The sequence below is a fragment of the Amblyomma americanum genome, chromosome 4 (assembly GCF_052857255.1).
Source record: "Amblyomma americanum isolate KBUSLIRL-KWMA chromosome 4, ASM5285725v1, whole genome shotgun sequence".
Taxonomy (NCBI): Eukaryota; Metazoa; Arthropoda; class Arachnida; order Ixodida; family Ixodidae; genus Amblyomma; species Amblyomma americanum.
This window is the reverse complement of record NC_135500.1, coordinates 37,030,205-37,048,804: the sequence shown is the minus strand read 5'-3', so window position 1 is coordinate 37,048,804 and position 18,600 is coordinate 37,030,205. Positions and strand designations below refer to the sequence as shown.

General features: G+C 51.6%; 2 protein-coding genes across 3 annotated transcripts in view; one reads left to right on the top strand and one right to left on the bottom strand.

Annotated features, from left to right (window-relative positions):
* LOC144127869 (gamma-butyrobetaine dioxygenase-like) overlaps nt 1-1,149 on the top strand; it is a 78,438-nt gene extending 77,289 nt beyond the window's left edge. For both annotated transcript variants that reach the window (XM_077660845.1, XM_077660844.1), the window contains one exon: nt 570-1,149. In XM_077660845.1, the coding sequence (XP_077516971.1) occupies nt 570-645 (76 nt within the window). In that variant the 3' untranslated portion in view covers nt 646-1,149. The remainder of the gene's footprint in view (nt 1-569) is intronic.
* LOC144127870 (uncharacterized) overlaps nt 1-18,600 on the bottom strand; it is a 202,650-nt gene that overhangs the window by 145,317 nt on the left and 38,733 nt on the right. The gene's annotated exons all lie outside the window — the stretch shown is intronic.

The window sequence follows — 18,600 nt, the reverse complement described above, 5'->3', positions numbered from 1 at the left end:
GAAGTCGGCGTTGGGAAAAGTATTTCCATCAACGAAAGGATGATTCTGAATTCTTAAGTGAAGTTAACCATTTATATCAATTTTTTTTAATTCCTGATGTTTAGGCATATATGTGTTTCAGAGTCAGTTGCATGTTTAGCTTGTGTGCGGTCTGCCTCCGTTGTGTCTGTCTTTTTTGATCTGTTTCCAAGCCTCAAATGTAGGGTGACTTACTAGACCTTCTAAAAGCTTTCGCAAATATAGAGGCGTTCTTTCTAGTCCAGTGAGGCAGAATTTTTGTGGCTGCTGAAACCGCTTATCTGCGTTGCGAGCCATATAGTTTTCTCCGTGTACCATCATTGGTGATCACAAGCTTCCACAAGCGGCTTATGCTCGTCCCTCGCGTACCACGCTTTTACCGACGTTACTTGTAGCCGACTTAAAGTGCTCGAGCTTTAAGCACCCGGCGTTATTTATTTCACACTGCATTCTGGTGTTTCTTGTGGCAGGTAACGTCGATCGTTCTTTGTTCGACTATGCCCTCCTGTACAGCCTGCCCCCTTACTTGATCTATGGTGCTCTCTTTGCAGGCACCTACAAGGCTGCTACGCCGACATCGACGAAGTGTTCACGAAGTACCGGGCCATGCGGGCTTCGAGAGAGTGATTTAAACTGCGCCAGGATGGTTCATTTACATCGACAAAAATGGCGCCCTGTGCCGCCTCCACAGACCTCCCCATCATCAATGATTAATGCAAAGAAGCTGCTTTCGGCATCACCATGCGAGTAGGAGCATCAGCTTGTACCCAGATTGGAATGCTCCTCGGCATCGAACTGTGCTGCTTGGTCGGTTCTTTAGGCTTTTTAGACTTCATTATGTCGCATATCATTCACGGTGGCGGCTCCAAGAAGACTCTTCTGTTCTAATGTATAGAACTGCCATCTTTGCAATGTACCTCGCGGAAGCGATTCTGAACTGTTGAAGGCCTACACAGAGACCAGCGGCCCAAGCATGGTTTCCCCCCATTCTACATCGTATGCGCCAGAGTTTATTACGCGCATCATTTCCGTGCAGTGTTGCTGTTCGTGTTTTTTTTCCCCTGTGGATGCGGCTTGATTCACTTCGGTGCTAAAACAACAAGAAGAGAACCGTGGTTAACAAAACGCCAACGCTTGTTTCTGTCATGTCAAAAGATAGACAAAGAGGGGGGGGGGGCAGTGATGTTAACCAGCCAGGCTTCCGGTCGGCTACTCTGCACTAGGGAAGGGAATGACCGTCATATCAAGCATGCTATATAAACTAACCACATAACACAAATGAACAGAGTGGTGAGGGGAAGACCTGTAACAATGGAGCAAGAATAATGGTGCCCCAATCCAGGACCAGTAGTTCGATGCGTGGACTTTCCTGCGTGTCCGTGTGGAAATGGCACTGAACTGAGGTTCCTCCGCTCTTTTTCGCATCTAGTTCGTGCGCATAACCTACCATGACTATTTTTTTTCTTTTCAGTTCTGTCCAGAGCGAACGGGCATGACTGCATAAGTTAACTTTTCTTGCTCGCTCGTCGACCCACTAGACATGAAAACATCGCCACAGCTACTAAATCTGGAGACCTCGCCTAAAAGCTAAAGCTAGCAGGTGACCCGACGAGGACTGCTTTGCTTGGAAAGCCTTGTGAAAGACTCATTTAGAAGAGTAGCACTGGGCATATAAAGAAAATGTTGCGGCTCGTTTTTTGAGTCATCTGGAAACAAAAGAGTCTACTTTCGCGTGGAGATTTCTATGTAAGACTCTTGAGAACACGCTTTCCAGCGGAATGGAAAATTATCCACACAGACTTTGCACGAATTGCGCGAAATGAAGGGAATGCACTTCTGCATAGTGGAAACCAGCCAAAGAAAGGTACGACAGCGGATGAAGTAGATTGCACACGCTGGCATAAGAAGCTGAAGTTTTATTTTGAGATGCAGGAATTTATACATTATATCTAAACGGGTGAGTCGGTGATGCATTTTAATGGCAACCATGTGAAAGGCGTTGACGAAAGGAGAGGACACACAAGACGAGCGCTGACTCGCAATTGAAGTTTATTCGCAGGAAACATGACCAATATAAAGGAAGCGCAGGCAAACAAGCAAACCAAACGCGCGTGTCACTATACGCAGTAAGGGTAAACAACTTTACTGTCATGTATAAAAATAGAGCGCTTGCTGACGTACAGTCTTGATTTTTTCTTCATGCATAACGCTTCGCTAATCTCTCTTGTTAGCCGGCCTATGGCCAAGTGGTATGGTGTAGGTGTAGTCTTCTCAGCTCCAAAGAAACTTCCCAGCAAGCAACGCACCTCCCCATATACGCCCAAAAAGGATGGAATGTCCCAGTCCCAGTACAACATTTATTAAACGTTTCCAGACTGTACAGGCAGGACATATAAACACAGGAAAAAATGCAGTACTCCCACGAAAGGTCTAGAAACGTTTTTTTTTCGGGCGTGTTAAGCCACAACAAAAACAAATCATAGCATTTTTGCCCTAGAAAGGTAACTGGGTACAACGTTTAGGGACCACTTCTTTTCATCAAGAAATAAAAATCGACTCCTCGCTCATTTTTCTCTCTCCCTCGCGCCACAAGCTGCAGGGAGAGAAGGTTTTGCTCTTGCACTCGTCGTTTTTAAAGATCAAACAACAGTTTCGTTCGAACAGCCGGAGGAAGCTAACCCGCCCCTCTCTCAGCGCATGCATTTCTCGCGCGTGGGCCATCGGCTCCATGCTGCAGGCAGGCTACGGCGGGCTGCCTTTTATGCATGCTGATGTATGATGTTTATATGTGCTGTGTACAAATGGCGCATACATATTCGTCTGCTGTTTGTATTCATTCAAATGTAAAGAGCACAGCTAGCATACATCTGAAATGACTACTGTATGGCACTGCTATTTGCTGTTATATGGGCAGGATCGGGCGACTTTTTGAATTCATATTTCCGTTGTGCGCAAAATGCTAGGACATTTCATGTGAACAGGTAAGTGCAGGACAGCCGAGCCAGCACGCATTCTACACGAGTGGACAGCTGTATTACACCACCTGCAATGTAAGTATGTGCCTGAAATTTGGCACATATGTGCTCTTAGACGCCTTGAGGCTGCATGAAAAGGACGAATAATTTTATTGAACCAGAGCCGAGAAATCGAGCATTAACCTTTTGAGGCTTTCCCTGGGACGCACAACCTTTAGGACAATGCTACCTGTGGGGACGTTTTTTGGATGTGTTCGGGAAAAATGAGCACCTCTTGGGGAGATTCCAAATGTCCCGATGGGTTACTTTTGGGAGATTTTTCTGAAAAAAAAACCTAACATGAACATAAGTATAAAAAACATGTCAGCCGGGAACGTAAATTAACAACATCGCATTAAGCTCAGTCGCATTAGGCTCATTAGCAAGTGGTTCGGTCAGCAAGTTCCACTCTTCAATTGCGGTGGGGAAGAAGGGCTTATTAAAAGCGTTCGTTGAACTATGAAGCCCTTGGACGCAATTAGAATTAAACAGGCAGCGCGATGTACGAATAGGAGGAGTTATATAAGGGAGCCACGGAGATAAGGGAAATTGAAATATTGTCACGAAGTGGTGACTGCAATCCGGGGAGCAGAACGACAGCGGAAATGGCGTCTAAACAACACTCTTTATTTGGGCTGTCTTGCGCCCACAATGGACTGAATCACTCGGCGGCGGCGTAGCAACAAGCGTGTTCGGCGGTCGTCGAACAGAATGCGTGCCGCTGTCGGCCGTGCTCAATTTAAAGCCGATATCAAACTTTCGAGATAAAGCGTGCAAAGTTACTAGAACATTCTGGACTAACGTAGAATCAGCTCTGCCTGGATGCGATCGAGATAATTCGGGTCGCGTCTTCCATCGCAAGCAAAGCGTTAAAGCGGCGTGCCAGCAGCTTTGAAGAATGAGCCAACACGGAAAAGATTCGTGGCAATATAACTTATGGAATAAACACAGGCGCGCAACTTTCCGTCTCAGAGCTAAAGAAGTGAGGCCAAGTGATGATTTAATTGAGCCTACGCTGGAATGAAAGGCGTATGTTGACGATATGAAGCGTGCTGCACGGTTCTGAACGGACTCAAGCATGTTGATTAGGTAGTTCTGATGAGGACTTCAAATAGCGGACGCATATTCAAGCTTACTGCAAACAAATGTTTCATATGTCAATTTTAGCATGCTAGGAGGAGAAGTGGAAAGAGATCTTCTAATAAAGCAAAATGTGCGTGAAGCGTCGGCCGTCATTTTTGTGATATCTTCCCAAGTTAATTTGCTATTGACAGTGATTCCAAGGTAACGATACGATATTTCCTGCGATAATTCTTCAAAAAATAAAGAGTAAGGGTAAGTCAAGCTGGAGCGCTTCCGCGAAATTTGCATATAATTGACTTCCAAGTAATAAGTTACATCATCCACAATGTCCAACAGCTTTCAGTGAGCTTCAGATCGGTCTGGAGGGCAGCTTGATCGTCTTTAGTATTTATACGTTGGCAAATAATGCACTCGTCAGCGAAGGAGGCGGATTGTGGATGAGATGTCGGAGGGCAGGTCGTTGATAAAAATTAAGCAGTGGACCCTACACAGACCCCTGAGGTGCACCGGAAGTTACGCTAGTGGTACTTGAAGGAAGACCGCCTATTGCGGTGAACTGAGAGTGAGCTATATGGAAGTTTTAAATCCAGTCTAAATCAAGTGGGTGAAGGCCTAGAAGCTTGGACATAAGACGTCGATGAGCGACACGGTCGAATGCTTTAGCAAAATATAAATAGATAACGTTGGTTTGGAACGAAGAATTAAGGTTTAAGTGAAGGCCCATGGTAAACTCATTTGTGATTTACATGAAAAACAGCGACGAAAGCCATGCTGATTTTTGAAGAACGAGGAGTTGGAATTCAAGTATGACGCGATATGCGAGTAAATAATATTGTCACGGTGTTGGTGACAATTGACACAGACCCGGCAAGAGAGGGCTCGGCAGCACGTCCTTAAAGAGGGAAGACGGCGAACTTCAACGTCCTCCAATCCGAGCACCACCAGCGTCAACGTCTTTTTGCCTGAGCGCCGCCTGGCATTCCTCCGCTCTTAAAAAAAGAACACGAGCACACATAAGCGCACAAGAAAGATTCGCGGAAGCTGGGAGGTCACCACGCAAAATATGGCTTCAGGCGTAAAACATGGACGATCTCTGGATGCGGCAGCCGACGTCTTCGCCGCTCTGAAGTGTCTCGGCCGGGAGTACCTCGTAACTAACGTCGCTGACGCGCCGCGAGACTTTATAAGGACAGAAATAGCAAGAAATTAGTTTTTCGGACAAGCCTCGCCGTCGAAAAGGCATCCACACCCAAACCTGGTCGCCGGGATTGTAGAACTGGCCGGAAAACGGAGACGGCGGACACGGGTCAACCGTACGCGGACGCTCTTTGCTGAAGAACCTTCCCAATCTTGGAATACTCGGCAAGAAACTCGGCGACAGACTTCAGAGGACTGCGGACAAGGCGAGCAGAAAGCTACTCTTTGACGCCACGCATGAGATGGCGCAGCTTTTTGTCCTCGGACATTGCAGTGTCTGCGCGCTTGAATAGGCGCGTCATGTCCTCTACATACGCTCCAACGTTCTCATTCGGGAGCTTGACGCGCGATTGCACAGCGCGTTCTGCCCGTTTCCGACGATCCGAGCTGCCGTATGTTTCCAGGAGACGACGCCAGAACTCACTCCAGGAGAACAACTGGTCTTCGCGGTTTTCGAACCATGTCCGATCGCCGTCGTCCAGGCTGAAGTAGACACTCCTAAGCTGGGTGGCTTCATCCCACTGGTTGAACGCGGCTCGTAGTGCTGCAGCCAGTCTTCCACGTCTTCAAAGATGTCGCCGTGGAAGGACTTCGGGATGCGGGTGTTCTGGAGAGTGAAGTAGGGTGTGGTCGCCCAGGCATTAGGGTGGTCGCGGCAGGCATAAGGCGGCACCGAGTTGTTCCGTGGACATACCCGATGGTGCAGGGTCGGGCGGTAAGCCTCGAATCCGGCGGCTAGCACGGTGAACGGGCGTCTCGATGGCTATATGGGACTGGAGCTCCGGCTAACCGTTGGAGTACAGGACATGAGATCGATCCCAACTCCACCAGATTTTTCGCGGTGTTGGCCACAAGACAGGGACCCGGCAAGAGAGGGCTCGGCAGCACGTCCTTCAGGAGGGGAGACGGCGAACTTCAACGTCCTCTAACCCGAGCGCCACCAGCGTCAACGTCTTTTTGCCTCCCCAATTTCCGGGCACATTCCAGGACAAGGGAGCTGTCAGCGGGCCAGAGCGCGCCGTACCACAGCCGACGCTATGCGCTTCCGCGAAGACAACATTCTTTCCCTCCCCCCCCCCCCCCCCCTTTGTCGTGGGCTATCGCCGGGAAGGCACCCACAGCTTCCCAGAAGGGCCGCGACGGACACCTGTCATGGCGGACAGGCAGTACTCGCCAAGAATGTGGAAAGACAGGCGCTAGTGAATTAGCTCCGAAGAGAGAGCCTGTGTATACTCTCACTTGAGAGAGAGTGGTGGCGTTTTTGTTGTTTATTTAGTTTGTATTGTTAACAGACTCTGGGTTCGAGGCTAAGCCCAACCCAAAGGGGTGGTCCCCATCTCGCATGTTATTTTGGATTGGAGAATTGATGCTTTGGGCGGGCCACTGGAAATGACCGCCCTTAGTCCTTTGTTAATCAAGTGCTTAAAAGCACATGTAAACGGATGCAGTCCAGTCTGAGCTGGGGCTCCATGCTTAGCATGTAATGTGATGCTACTTAGGCACTAACCTGCCCGGTCGATGAGTAAAGTAGTGCAGAGTTTGTTCTGTTGTAAAATTATGCTCTGCTGTCATCATCTACAAGCTCGCCTCCTGTTCATCTTCCAAGCCGAACGACACTGGAGGAAGGGTTTGTGATCCATCCTCGAAGAAACGGACGACTATTGAAATTCTACTGCATCCACGCTCAGGACGACATCGTTAGCGAAGAGGGCCTTCAGCGCCGAAGCCCGACGGCGTGCAGCTTCTGCCAGCAACCGCTCGAGCCCAACTCCGGAGCCACTCCATCGCCCCCATGAAGTCGTCGGCACGTAAGCTCGGACGCCCCAGCCTCTGATGTATAACCTTAACCATGTGTAATTATTGAATATACCTGTTTGTTTAAACTGAGCCATACGGTGTCTCTTTGCCTCTCCGTCCCGTGTGGACCTGCGCATTATGGGGGTCATCACACTGGTGTCAGAAGTGGGGTCTCAAAAGCAAATGTCCTCTGAATGCTGTGACATTCATGACTTCAAAATTGTAATCAAAAGGGAATCACGGGACTGATTGTGAGACTTTTACCCCCATTTGAGAGGCTTGAGGCACTGGAGGGCTTGAAAAAAAAAATGACTGTATCTGAGGGAGCTCCCACTCCACAGCCGTCGCTCGGAGCAAGCATGCTGGCATTAGGAAGCGTCATTCCGACGTTTACGGGAGATAAGACAGGGGTTCCAATCTGCGATTTCTTTTCCATGCTAGAAGAGATTGGGAAAATGGGGGGATGGTCCGATGCTCAAATGCTGGGAATGGCGAGGTGTAAGATGGCAGGAGCTGCTCATGATTTTGCATGGCGAGACGAAAAAGTAAAATCCACAAAATCATTTGCGGAATTTAAGAAGCTCGCATTTGAGCATTTTGACACTGAACCACGTCACGTGCGAGTACAGAGGTTCCGTGACGCCGGACAGATGGTAGGGGAGGACGTGCGAACGTTTGCGTCGCGGCTTCAGCGCTTAGCGCGCGATACGTTAAGCAGGGAGGAGGAAGGAGACCAGCTTAAGAAGAAATACGCGGAGGATATACTTAAAGAGGAAATGACCGCTTTGTTCGTGGCTGGTCTGCAAGACCCCGTGCGCCGGTTCGTGCTCTCGCGCAAGCCGAGCAATTTCGACCAAGCCGTGGAGACCGCATTGGATGAGGAACAAAATGAGGCGTTAACGACAGCCGCAGCGGGAGTACGCGTCATAGAGAGCGCGGTGCTCAACCCTGAGGTTGCTCTCTTGACAGAGCGGTTAGATCGCTTAGAACAGCTGCTATCTCAGCAGGTAGAATGCCAGGTTGAAGCGCGCGCTCAACAGCGCCCATTCGCTGGAAACCGGAGACCGCCACAAAGCTACAGGCGCGGTATGCGAGATTTTGAAGAAATCGTATGCTTCGCTTGCAGGGTCGCGGACACATCGCCAGGTTCTGCCAAAACGTGCGCCGTGGGGAGCCACAAAGAGAAGCAGGCGAGACACGCCCTAAGCAAGCCTACAGCGGGGCTCCAGATACCGAGTCAAAAAACTAGTTAGTCCTCCCCAGCCTGAGGAGCGTGGGGAGGGAGCAGTAGATGATGAGGTGGTGGTAGTTTGTGTGGCCGACGAGGCATGCCCTGTTGTGCGTTGCAAGTTAAATGGTTGTTGTATGGAATTGTTGATAGATACGGGGTCAAAGGTGACATTGCTTAAGGAGAGCAGTTTTAACACGCTTCGAAGGAAGGGGGACCGCGAGGTGTTGGAAGCGTCTGGTGGTATGGCAACCAAATTTGTAGGCATAACGGGGGATCCTCTTGGCATAAGTGGACTCTACCGGTTACACTTCTCTCTCGGCGGAATTGCATTGGAGCACCCCTGCTACGTATGCCCGGACACGGTGTCTCTGCCAAACGGAGTGTCAGGTATATTAGGGCAGGATTTTTTGAGAAAAGGGAAGGTAGTAGTCTCATTCTCGGAGGAAGAGGTTAATGCGGGCGGCTCAAAAGTTCCGTTTTTGAACAGGAGAGGGGCTGAGATTCGCATTACCGATATTGACACCCGTCAAACAGTGGGATCATTGGAGAAGGTATATTCGCGGGTTGCCGTCCGGCTGGTCGAGGAGGCGGTCGTCCTTCCTTGGTCGGAGCACATTTTGTACGCGTTTGTGCCTTCAGATGTAGAGAGCGGCGCCGTGGGAGTGCTTGAGCCGGTCGACTCTCTCAGCAATGGCCTGAAGGCAGCCGCGTGCCTCGTGACAGTTAATGACGCCCACAGAGTGCCCCTACGGGTGGTTAACTGTAGCCAGCAGCCACTGAGCCTTCCCAAGAACAAAACATTGGCTTTCTTCACCTCTGCGATAGAGCAACGTGAGCCCACCGATAAGGTACTCGCAACTGTAGAGCATGCTAGTCCTTCGGCTGCTCCAAAGGTGTCGTTCGATCTTTCTCACGTAAAATCCAGGGAGAGGGAGGCTCTGGCTGGTTTGCTGAACGACTACTCGGAGGTATTCGCCGCGTCCAACCTGGATTTGGGCTGCTGTGGCGTTATAAAGCACAGGATAGAAACCGGCACTTCATCGCCCGTTTACCAGCGTGCGTACAGGATTCCTTACTCCCAACGTGAGGAGATGGAGCGGCAGGTGCAGGACCTGATTGATCGCGGCATTGTCGAACACTCAAAGTCACCCTGGGGAGCACCAGCACTATTGGTGGAAAAGCCAGATGGCTCGTATCGATTGGTAGTGGACTACCGCAAACTAAATGCCGTAACTCGCATCGATCCATACCCCATCCCCAATATACAGGAGACGCTTTCTCAGCTGGGCTCTGCCAGGTACTTCACGGTAGTGGACATGGCGGCGGGATTCTGGCAGATAGCAATGGATCCGGCAGATGCCGAGAAAACGGCATTCAACACGCCCTCAGGGCACTATGAATGGAAAAGAATGCCGATGGGTCTGGCCAACAGCCCTGCTGTCTGGCAGAGAACCGCTGATGTTATCCTGGCAGGTCTTCTGGGAAGGCTGTGCTTCGTGTATATGGATGACATTATCATATACAGTGACAGTTTTGATAACCATTTGCGCGATATTGAGCAGGTTTTGGTGCGACTAAGAGCAGCGGGTCTCAAGCTGAAGCCCTCTAAGTGCCAATTCCTCAAAAACGAGGTGAAATACCTCGGGCACGTTGTTTCAGCAGACGGCGTGCGACCGGACCCTGAGAAACTAAGGTGTGTCTCGGATTTTCCATCCCCGACTAGCGTCCGCCAGGTCCGGCAGTTTCTCGGCCTGATCGGTTACTACCGAAGGCACATAGAGGAGTTCGCCAAGCTCGCTAAGCCGCTCACCGCCTTAACAGCCAAAAATGTCGCCTTTCGCTGGGACGGAAACGCGGAGGATGCTTTTGGGGCCCTGAAAAGGAAGCTAATGAGTGCACCGCTGTTGCGCCACCCGGATTTTAATTTGCCCTTCGTTATGGCCACAGATGCGTCGAAGTTCGCAGTTGGTGCCGTGCTATCTCAGGTTATCGAGGGCAAAGAACATCCCGTTGCTTTTGCTAGCCGACAGCTGAGCCCCACAGAGCAAAAGTACGGAGCTACGGAAAGGGAGTGCCTCGCCGTTGTCTGGGCAGTAAAGCACTTCAGATGCTACCTTTACGGCCGCAAATTCAAGCTAGTCACAGACTGCCATCCTCTGAAATGGGTGATGAGTGTCAGGGACCCTAGCTCGCGACTCGCTAGATGGAATCTACACCTGCAGGAATACTGCTTTGAAGTTGAGCACAAGTCAGGAAAGACACATCTGAATGCTGATGCACTCAGCCGCACAGCTGCCGTGGCAGCTATAGATGAGTTTGTCCCCGTAGTCGACCCCGCCGAATTACGCACAGAGCAGTGCAAAGATCCGGACCTGAAGCGAATAATCGAAAGCTTAGAGGACGCACCGTCTCACCCCGAACAGCTAGGTTATTTCATTGGCAAAGACGGCACCCTGTGTCGGCGCACGAGGCCAACCAGGAAAGGGAGACCAGAGAAAACCGCTTGGGAGAGAGTCGTCATACCTCGGTCGTGGACAGAAAGGGTTCTTCGCGAGTTTCACGATGCGCCATGCGCCGGTCATTTTGGCGTAGCGAAGACATGCAGGCGTGTGGAGCGTTTGTACTTTTGGAGTGGCATGCGACAGGATGTTAGAGACTACTGTGCGAAGTGTCATTCCTGTCTCGAAAGAAAAACACCCAAGGGACGAAGACCAGCTCCAATTCAGCCGTTCCCTGAGGTTTCGGCTCCCTTCGAGCGGACAGGTATGGACATAATGGGCCCATTGCCCACGACCACTTCCGGAAACAAGTACATTTTAGTATTTGTCGATCACCTTTCAAAATACGCGGAAGCGGTAGCACTCCCAGATCAGAAGGCAGACACGGTTGCAAGAGCATTTGTCGAACAGATCGTGCTCCGACATGGACCCCCGAGGCAACTCTTGACAGATCGGGGAACGAACTTCGTGTCGCAGCTAATGAGGAGAGTTTGCGAGCTGCTTAAGATCGCTAAGAAGCAGACAACACCGTACCATCCGGCTTGCAACGGCGCGGTGGAGCGACTGAACCAAACCGTGGCCGGGTTCCTGTCGCATTTTGTTTCGCGCGACCAGCGGGACTGGGACTTGTGGCTCCCGTATGCAATGTTTGCCTACAATTCCGCAGCACACGAGAGCACGGGCGAATCGCCATTCTTTCTTCTCTACGGCCGAGACCCGGACCAGCCTAGTGAAGTGCCAGAGGGCCCCCGTCGTGTCCCATACGCTTCACTGGACGACTATAAGGTTGAACTAGAATCGCGCTTGCAAGTGGCGAGGGACATCGCAAAGGAGTCCTTAAAGAAAGCGGCGAAGCGCAGGAAGGAGGTGCACGATCGCAGTGCTAGAGACGCGCCGTTTGATGTGGGGGACAGCGTGTACATTGAAAACTGCCAAAGGCAGATTGGGCTAGCTCGTAAGTTCCAGACGAAGTGGAGAGGACCGTGCGAGGTTGTCGAGAAGCTTTCTCCGGTAAACTTCAGAGTCCGAGACGTGAACCGGCGTTTGATAAGGATACACGCAAATCGCCTCAAGTCGGCACCGGTTCAGTATTCACGAAATGAGGAAAGGGAAAGCGCGGATTTTGATGGGGACAGAAGTGAAGCGGAGCGCGCAGATAGTTCGCAAGAAACGCCCTCTCCTGCATTTGTTCGGCAGGCGCCCGAGGTGACGGCCGGAATGCCACCGGATTTACTTCATGCATTGCTAGAAGAAGAAGCGCGCGAGGTTGCCGCGCAGATAACGCCAGGAGAGGCTCCTGCCACGAGCCCTCGCGAGTCCCAAAGCAGACAAAGGGTCACAGACTTACTTAGTATGACTCATGAAGGCCGATATCCGCTGCGAAATCGGAAAGCTAAGTCGGACTAATGGTGTAAACCGAGCGGAGTTGTGAACTGGTCAGAATTGTGTAATGCCGCAGCTCATAACATTGCTATGTGCTTATGTGTTAAGTTATCGGAGTTGGTAGTTAAACCTTTCGGTCATTAAGTAACACCTTCACAGGAGAGCATGCGGAGCGCATGCAGAACCTGCCCTACTTCCTTTCGTTATCTATATTTTTGTCTGTGCCGTGATCGTGCTAGAAGTGGGAGCTCCTTTATAACTGTGGTAAATTTATTTCGTCCAGTTTGGACTAGAAAAGAGAGGCTTGGGTGCTGAGTTTCATGTTTATCTGTAAAAGAAGATCAATGCTGCCCCTGGAGACGCCAGTTATGACAGCGGAGGCATATGGTGTTGTGCAGTGGTGTTGAGTGCAGCGAAAAGTGTTTTTGTCGGACGCACTGTGCGAGGCGATTCAGAAAGACAAGGGGAGCTGCGTGGACTCAAATGTTCGGAGAACATTCTTCTGGAGGGTGAGCGAGTGTGACATTCCGTGTGTGCTACGAGGATCCACGTTCGACGGCGCGGCGCAGACGGAGACCCGTGACAGCGGCATCATCAATTACCCCAGCCATGCTCTTTGAGTGACGACCAGAAAAACCGGACCCGCCGCCGCCCCGGGGAAACAGGCTTTATCCTCCCCAATTTCCGGGCACATTCCAGGACAAGGGAGCTGTCAGCGGGCCAGAGCGCGCCGTACCACAGCCGACGCTATGCGCTTCCGCGAAGACAACATTCTTTCCCTCCCCCCCCCCCCTTTGTCGTGGGCTATCGCCGGGAAGGCACCCACAGCTTCCCAGAAGGGCCGCGACGGACACCTGTCATGGCGGACAGGCAGTACTCGCCAAGAATGTGGAAAGACAGGCGCTAGTGAATTAGCTCCGAAGAGAGAGCCTGTGTATACTCTCACTTGAGAGAGAGTGGTGGCGTTTTTGTTGTTTATTTAGTTTGTATTGTTAACAGACTCTGGGTTCGAGGCTAAGCCCAACCCAAAGGGGTGGTCCCCATCTCGCATGTTATTTTGGATTGGAGAATTGATGCTTTGGGCGGGCCACTGGAAATGACCGCCCTTAGTCCTTTGTTAATCAAGTGCTTAAAAGCACATGTAAACGGATGCAGTCCAGTCTGAGCTGGGGCTCCATGCTTAGCATGTAATGTGATGCTACTTAGGCACTAACCTGCCCGGTCGATGAGTAAAGTAGTGCAGAGTTTGTTCTGTTGTAAAATTATGCTCTGCTGTCATCATCTACAAGCTCGCCTCCTGTTCATCTTCCAAGCCGAACGACACTAGAGGAAGGGTTTGTGATCCATCCTCGAAGAAACGGACGACTATTGAAATTCTACTGCATCCACGCTCAGGACGACATCGTTAGCGAAGAGGGCCTTCAGCGCCGAAGCCCGACGGCGTGCAGCTTCTGCCAGCAACCGCTCGAGCCCAACTCCGGAGCCACTCCATCGCCCCCATGAAGTCGTCGGCACGTAAGCTCGGACGCCCCAGCCTCTGATGTATAACCTTAACCATGTGTAATTATTGAATATACCTGTTTGTTTAAACTGAGCCATACGGTGTCTCTTTGCCTCTCCGTCCCGTGTGGACCTGCGCATTATGGGGGTCATCACAATACATTTTTGGCACATTTTAATATCTTCGCTGTGATGTTACTGTTGTATCGTAGTAATGATAATTAGCAATGAAACAGTACACGTAGCATACGGTCGAGCCGATCTGTATTCTCCTACTTCGTCGTCTTCTCTCCCCCCATGCGCCGAGTGCGTGCAGCGCACTTGCCACACTTCATCTTTATCACATTTCCGCCGCACTTAAAAAAAAACAAAATGTCTAGCGGATGTCATAGTCTTTGAACCATGCGGGCCGCTTCTTTTTGCGAGTACTTCGGCGAGGCGGCGCAGGAGGTGAAGCCGCAGTTGCCGCTGTGGATTTACTACACGAGGGTTGAGGAGCGGCTGCCGATTCCGGAGCGGGCGGAACGGCTGGCATGGATTGAAGGCGCGTCCGAAGAAGGACCCTGGACCACGGTTCCGAACTGTGAACTGGGCGGCGGTATTCGGTTGCCGTCGATAGGCGGCGAAATATCAGCGAAAAGGGCCGCTGGAGCTGAGGACAGTTGCTGCTGAACTACTTCTGGGCGAACCGCAGAAAACTTGGACGAGTGCCACACTCGCCCATCATCCAGCAGATAAGATGCAGGTCCACACTGCTCCACAACCTTCCGAGGCTCCGAAAACCGAGCTGACAGTTTGCCTCGCACATTTGGTTTGCGGACACGCACGTACTGGCTAATCTGAAAGTCACGACACTGGGCGCCACTCCGCTGGTCCGCATAAAGCTTGTATTGCGCTTGTTTCTCGTCAAGCCTCTGCCGCAAAAGCTTAAGCGCTTTCGTCGGATCCATTGAGAAGGACTGATCCGGCAGTCCTACGACGTTAAGTCTTGTGCGGGGCAACCGGCCATGAAGTAGGACAGCTGGTGCAATTCCTGTCGTGGCATGGGGCGTTCAGCGGTAGACACCGAGGTAGTCCACAATCGCTGTACGTAGGTCGCGTCGCTCGCACAGAGCTAGCTGAATGTAGGACTTAAGCACTCGATTGAATCGTTCAACGAGTCCATTAGCTTGGGGATGGTACACTGAAGAGTAGCAATGGCGTATCCCCCGTTCGCGGAGGAAAGTTTGCATGGCCATCGATGAAATTTGAGGTCCGTGGTCAGAGACAATCTCTTGAAGGTAACCCTCACGAGCGAAGAGGCCAAGCAGGAATTCTTGAACGGTTTGAGTTGTGATGGCATCAGCGAAGACAACTTCTGGCCACTTACTGTAATAATCCATGAGAGTAATCGCGAAGCGGCAGCCACTGGGAGCTTCGTCGAAAGGCCCCACGATATCAATGGCAACCTTATCCCAAGGTTTCTCTGGGAAGGCGACAGGTTGCAGAGGAGCTGCCACCGGACGGGCCGATTTGTCACAGGACTGGCACACGACGCATGTCCGTACCATTTCTTCGACGTGCTCGTCCATTCGCGGCCACCAGTAGAGCTCTCGCAGTCGACTTTTCGTGCGGCTGATCCCGGGGTGTGACTCGTGCGCGATGTCCATGAGGCGTCGTCGCAAACTTTCGGGAACGACGAGCCTGTCACCTCGGTACAAGACGCCTTGCACGACGGACAGCTCCGAGCGCAGGAGATAGTATGGCCTAAGGTTCTCCGGTAGGGATTTCTTGTCCGGCCATGTCGCCGATGTAAACTGAATGGCTTGAGCGACTGCCGCGTCGCTGATGGTTGCCTCTTGAAGCTCTTGTAGAGTCACGGCTGGCGATAGCAGGCAGACGAAGTCGTCGTCACTGGCGTCGAACTCACTGGGCTCACTGCACGATGTGGTCGGTAAGAGAAGGCGAGACAGAGCATCCGCAACAGAGTTGTCATTGCCTTTGCGGTACTCTACAGTGTAGTTGTAGCACAACAGGCGAGCCGACCAACGTGAAATTAGCAACGGCCGATGGCCCGTTCCCTTCGTCGACAGCAAAATGACAAGTGCACTGTGGTCGGTGCGTAGGACAAAAGGCCGGCCCCACAAATACACGTGCCACCGTTCGCACGCCCAAACGCAAGCTAGGGCCTCACGTTCACCAACAGAGTACTTTCTTTCTTGGGGTGTCAAGGTACGGGAGGCAAACGCAACAGTTTGCAGGGAATGGCCGTTGTCTTGCTGAAGCACTGCCCCAAGGCCATATCCGAAAGCGTCAGTCGTTACGACCACGGGAAGGGCAGGATCAAAAAAATGCAACACGTCACATGACATCAACATGGACTTCAGTAGTTTGAAGCTTGAATCCGCAGCAGCAGTCCAAGTAGTTTGAAGCTTGAATCCGCAGCAGCAGTCCAAGTGAAGGCGGAGTCGCTGCCTCGAAGTAGGGCGCGCATAGGCTCAACGACGTCGGAGTAATGCGGGATAAACTTGGAGTAGAAACCCGCAAGTCCAAGGAGGGAGCGAAGCTCGCTGATGTTAGATGGAGTCGGAGCCTTCGTAATCTCCTCGATAGCAGAAGAAAGCGGAAACAGTCCTTCACCGCTGACAACATGCCCCAAGAAAGTGAGCTTCGGAACATCGAAGACACATTTGTGGTTGAGCTTGAGTCCGGCTTGGGACAGGCGCTCGAGAACAGCACGAAGGTTGGTCAGGTGCTCCTCTCGGGAGGTGCCATGGACTATGATGTCGTCGATGTAGAAGAGGACACCTTTGCACCCTTTTAAAATTAAGTGCATCATCTTCTGAAAAGCCGAAGGCGCCGAAGCAAGGCCGAAACACACTCGTTTGAAGCGGAAGAGGCCATCATGGGTAATGAATGTGGTCAATTCCCGACTCTCAGGGCTAAGTGGTACTTGATGGTAAGCTGAGGCAAGGTCCAACTTCGAAAAACGCTGTGACCCGGCCAAGCTGTGTAGAAGTTCTTCCGTTTAAGGCAAAGGAAAACTGTCGACCACAATAGCCTTGTTCGGCTCACACAAATCGACGCACATTCGGATGAAGCCATCTTTTTTCCGAGCCACGACTATGGGTGAAATCCACTTGGAAGCGTCGACCCGTTCAATGATGTCTTGAGCTTCAAGCTTCTGGAGTTCCTCGGACACCTGCTGACGAATGGCAAACGGCAGCCGTCGGAGCTTGCAAGCAACAGGAGAAACGGAATCATGCACTCTGACTTTGTGCACGTAGCCACGAGCAACTCCGAGTTCCTTGGAGAAGAGATGTTCGAAGTGTGGACGTAGCTCAGGAGGTAACAGAGGCGTATCAGGTGTCATGGAAAGACATTCCAACGATGCACCTTTGATCTTCATTTGTAGAGCGGCAATGGAATCCAGGCCCAGCAGCGTTGTGCCTCCCGAGACAACGTACAACAGGATGCAGGCGGTACGGTCGTGGAACTTTGCTGTGGCAACAAAACACCCTTGGACTATAATCCGAGACTTAGAATAGTCCAATAGTTGAACTGCAGTTGATTTAAGCGGGAAACATTTAGCGAAGAATCGGTGGTATAGATCTTCAGAAATAATTGACACAGATGAGCCGCTGTCAATCACGAAGCGGATGAACTTGCCTTCAATCAGGACTGAGGCGAAAATTCCGTTTTTTTGACTTTCAACATTGAGAATAGACGCACTGCTGGAGCCATCCGGCATCGACGATGTGTCAGCAGTATCTGCAACTTGCTGAACTTGAACAGGACGGTCGGACGACTTGCAGAGAGAGTCGAAATGGCCCACCTTGCCGCACCGACGACACTTGCGGTTGCGGGCTCGGCATGCAGGGTTGTTCGCTAGGTGAGTTGTAGAACCGCAGCGGTAGCACATGCGCTCTGGTATTGCAGCAGCAGGTTGTGATAGTTGACTTTGGCACTTGCAGCAATGGGCCTGAGGTGGTGTTTGTCTCGATCCGCGCTCGCATCTCACACGATGTACAGGAGCGTCCTCCTCAGCTAATTCCCTGGCTTCCCGGGAAGCTTGCTCACACTGTCGAGCAAGGAGCATGGCGCGCGACAGAGTCAAGGAGGAGCCTTCCATCAGTAGGCGCTCACGCAGATGGCAACTCGAGGTCTTCTCCACCAGCTGGTCCCTGATCATATCGTCCGCCATGGTCCCAAACCCGCAGTCGCCGACAACGCTGCGAAGGACAGCGACGTACTCATCGGTTGTCTCTCCTGGAGCCTGAACTCGACGGCGAAAGCGATGACGTGCGGCGATTACATTCACGGACGATTTGTAATGCTCCGACAGGATGGATATCGCCGCATCAAATTCGTCAAGGCGGGGCGCCTCGTCACCGGAGTGCGAAGCCGCAGCTGTAGGCGCTGGAGTGGACGACGGCGGCGCCAATGTATAAAAAATGCGCTGACCTTCCAGTCCGAGGCAATTCAGCAGGATGGCCTTCCGCCTGTCCGCGCCCAGAGTAGAGGCACCAGAGGCCAGCATGTAATTCCGGAACGCCAGCTCCCATTGCTCCCATGGAAGGGCAGGACGACCAGGAGTCGGCAGGAAGGGTGGTGGTGGCTGAAGCCCAGAAAAGCTCATGACGGATGGTGAGCAGGCCACGTGAAGGTCCCGAATCAAAACAGCATCCTCGTCGCCAAAATATGTTGTATCGTAGTAATGATAATTAGCAATGAAACAGTACACGTAGCATACGGTCGAGCCGATCTGTATTCTCCTACTTCGTCGTCTTCTCTCCCCATGCGCCGAGTGCGTGCAGCGCACTTGCCACACTTCATCTTTATCACAGTTACCTGGCCCCACGGCACTGGATAAGTTTAGTTTGTCAAAATCAGAGCACTG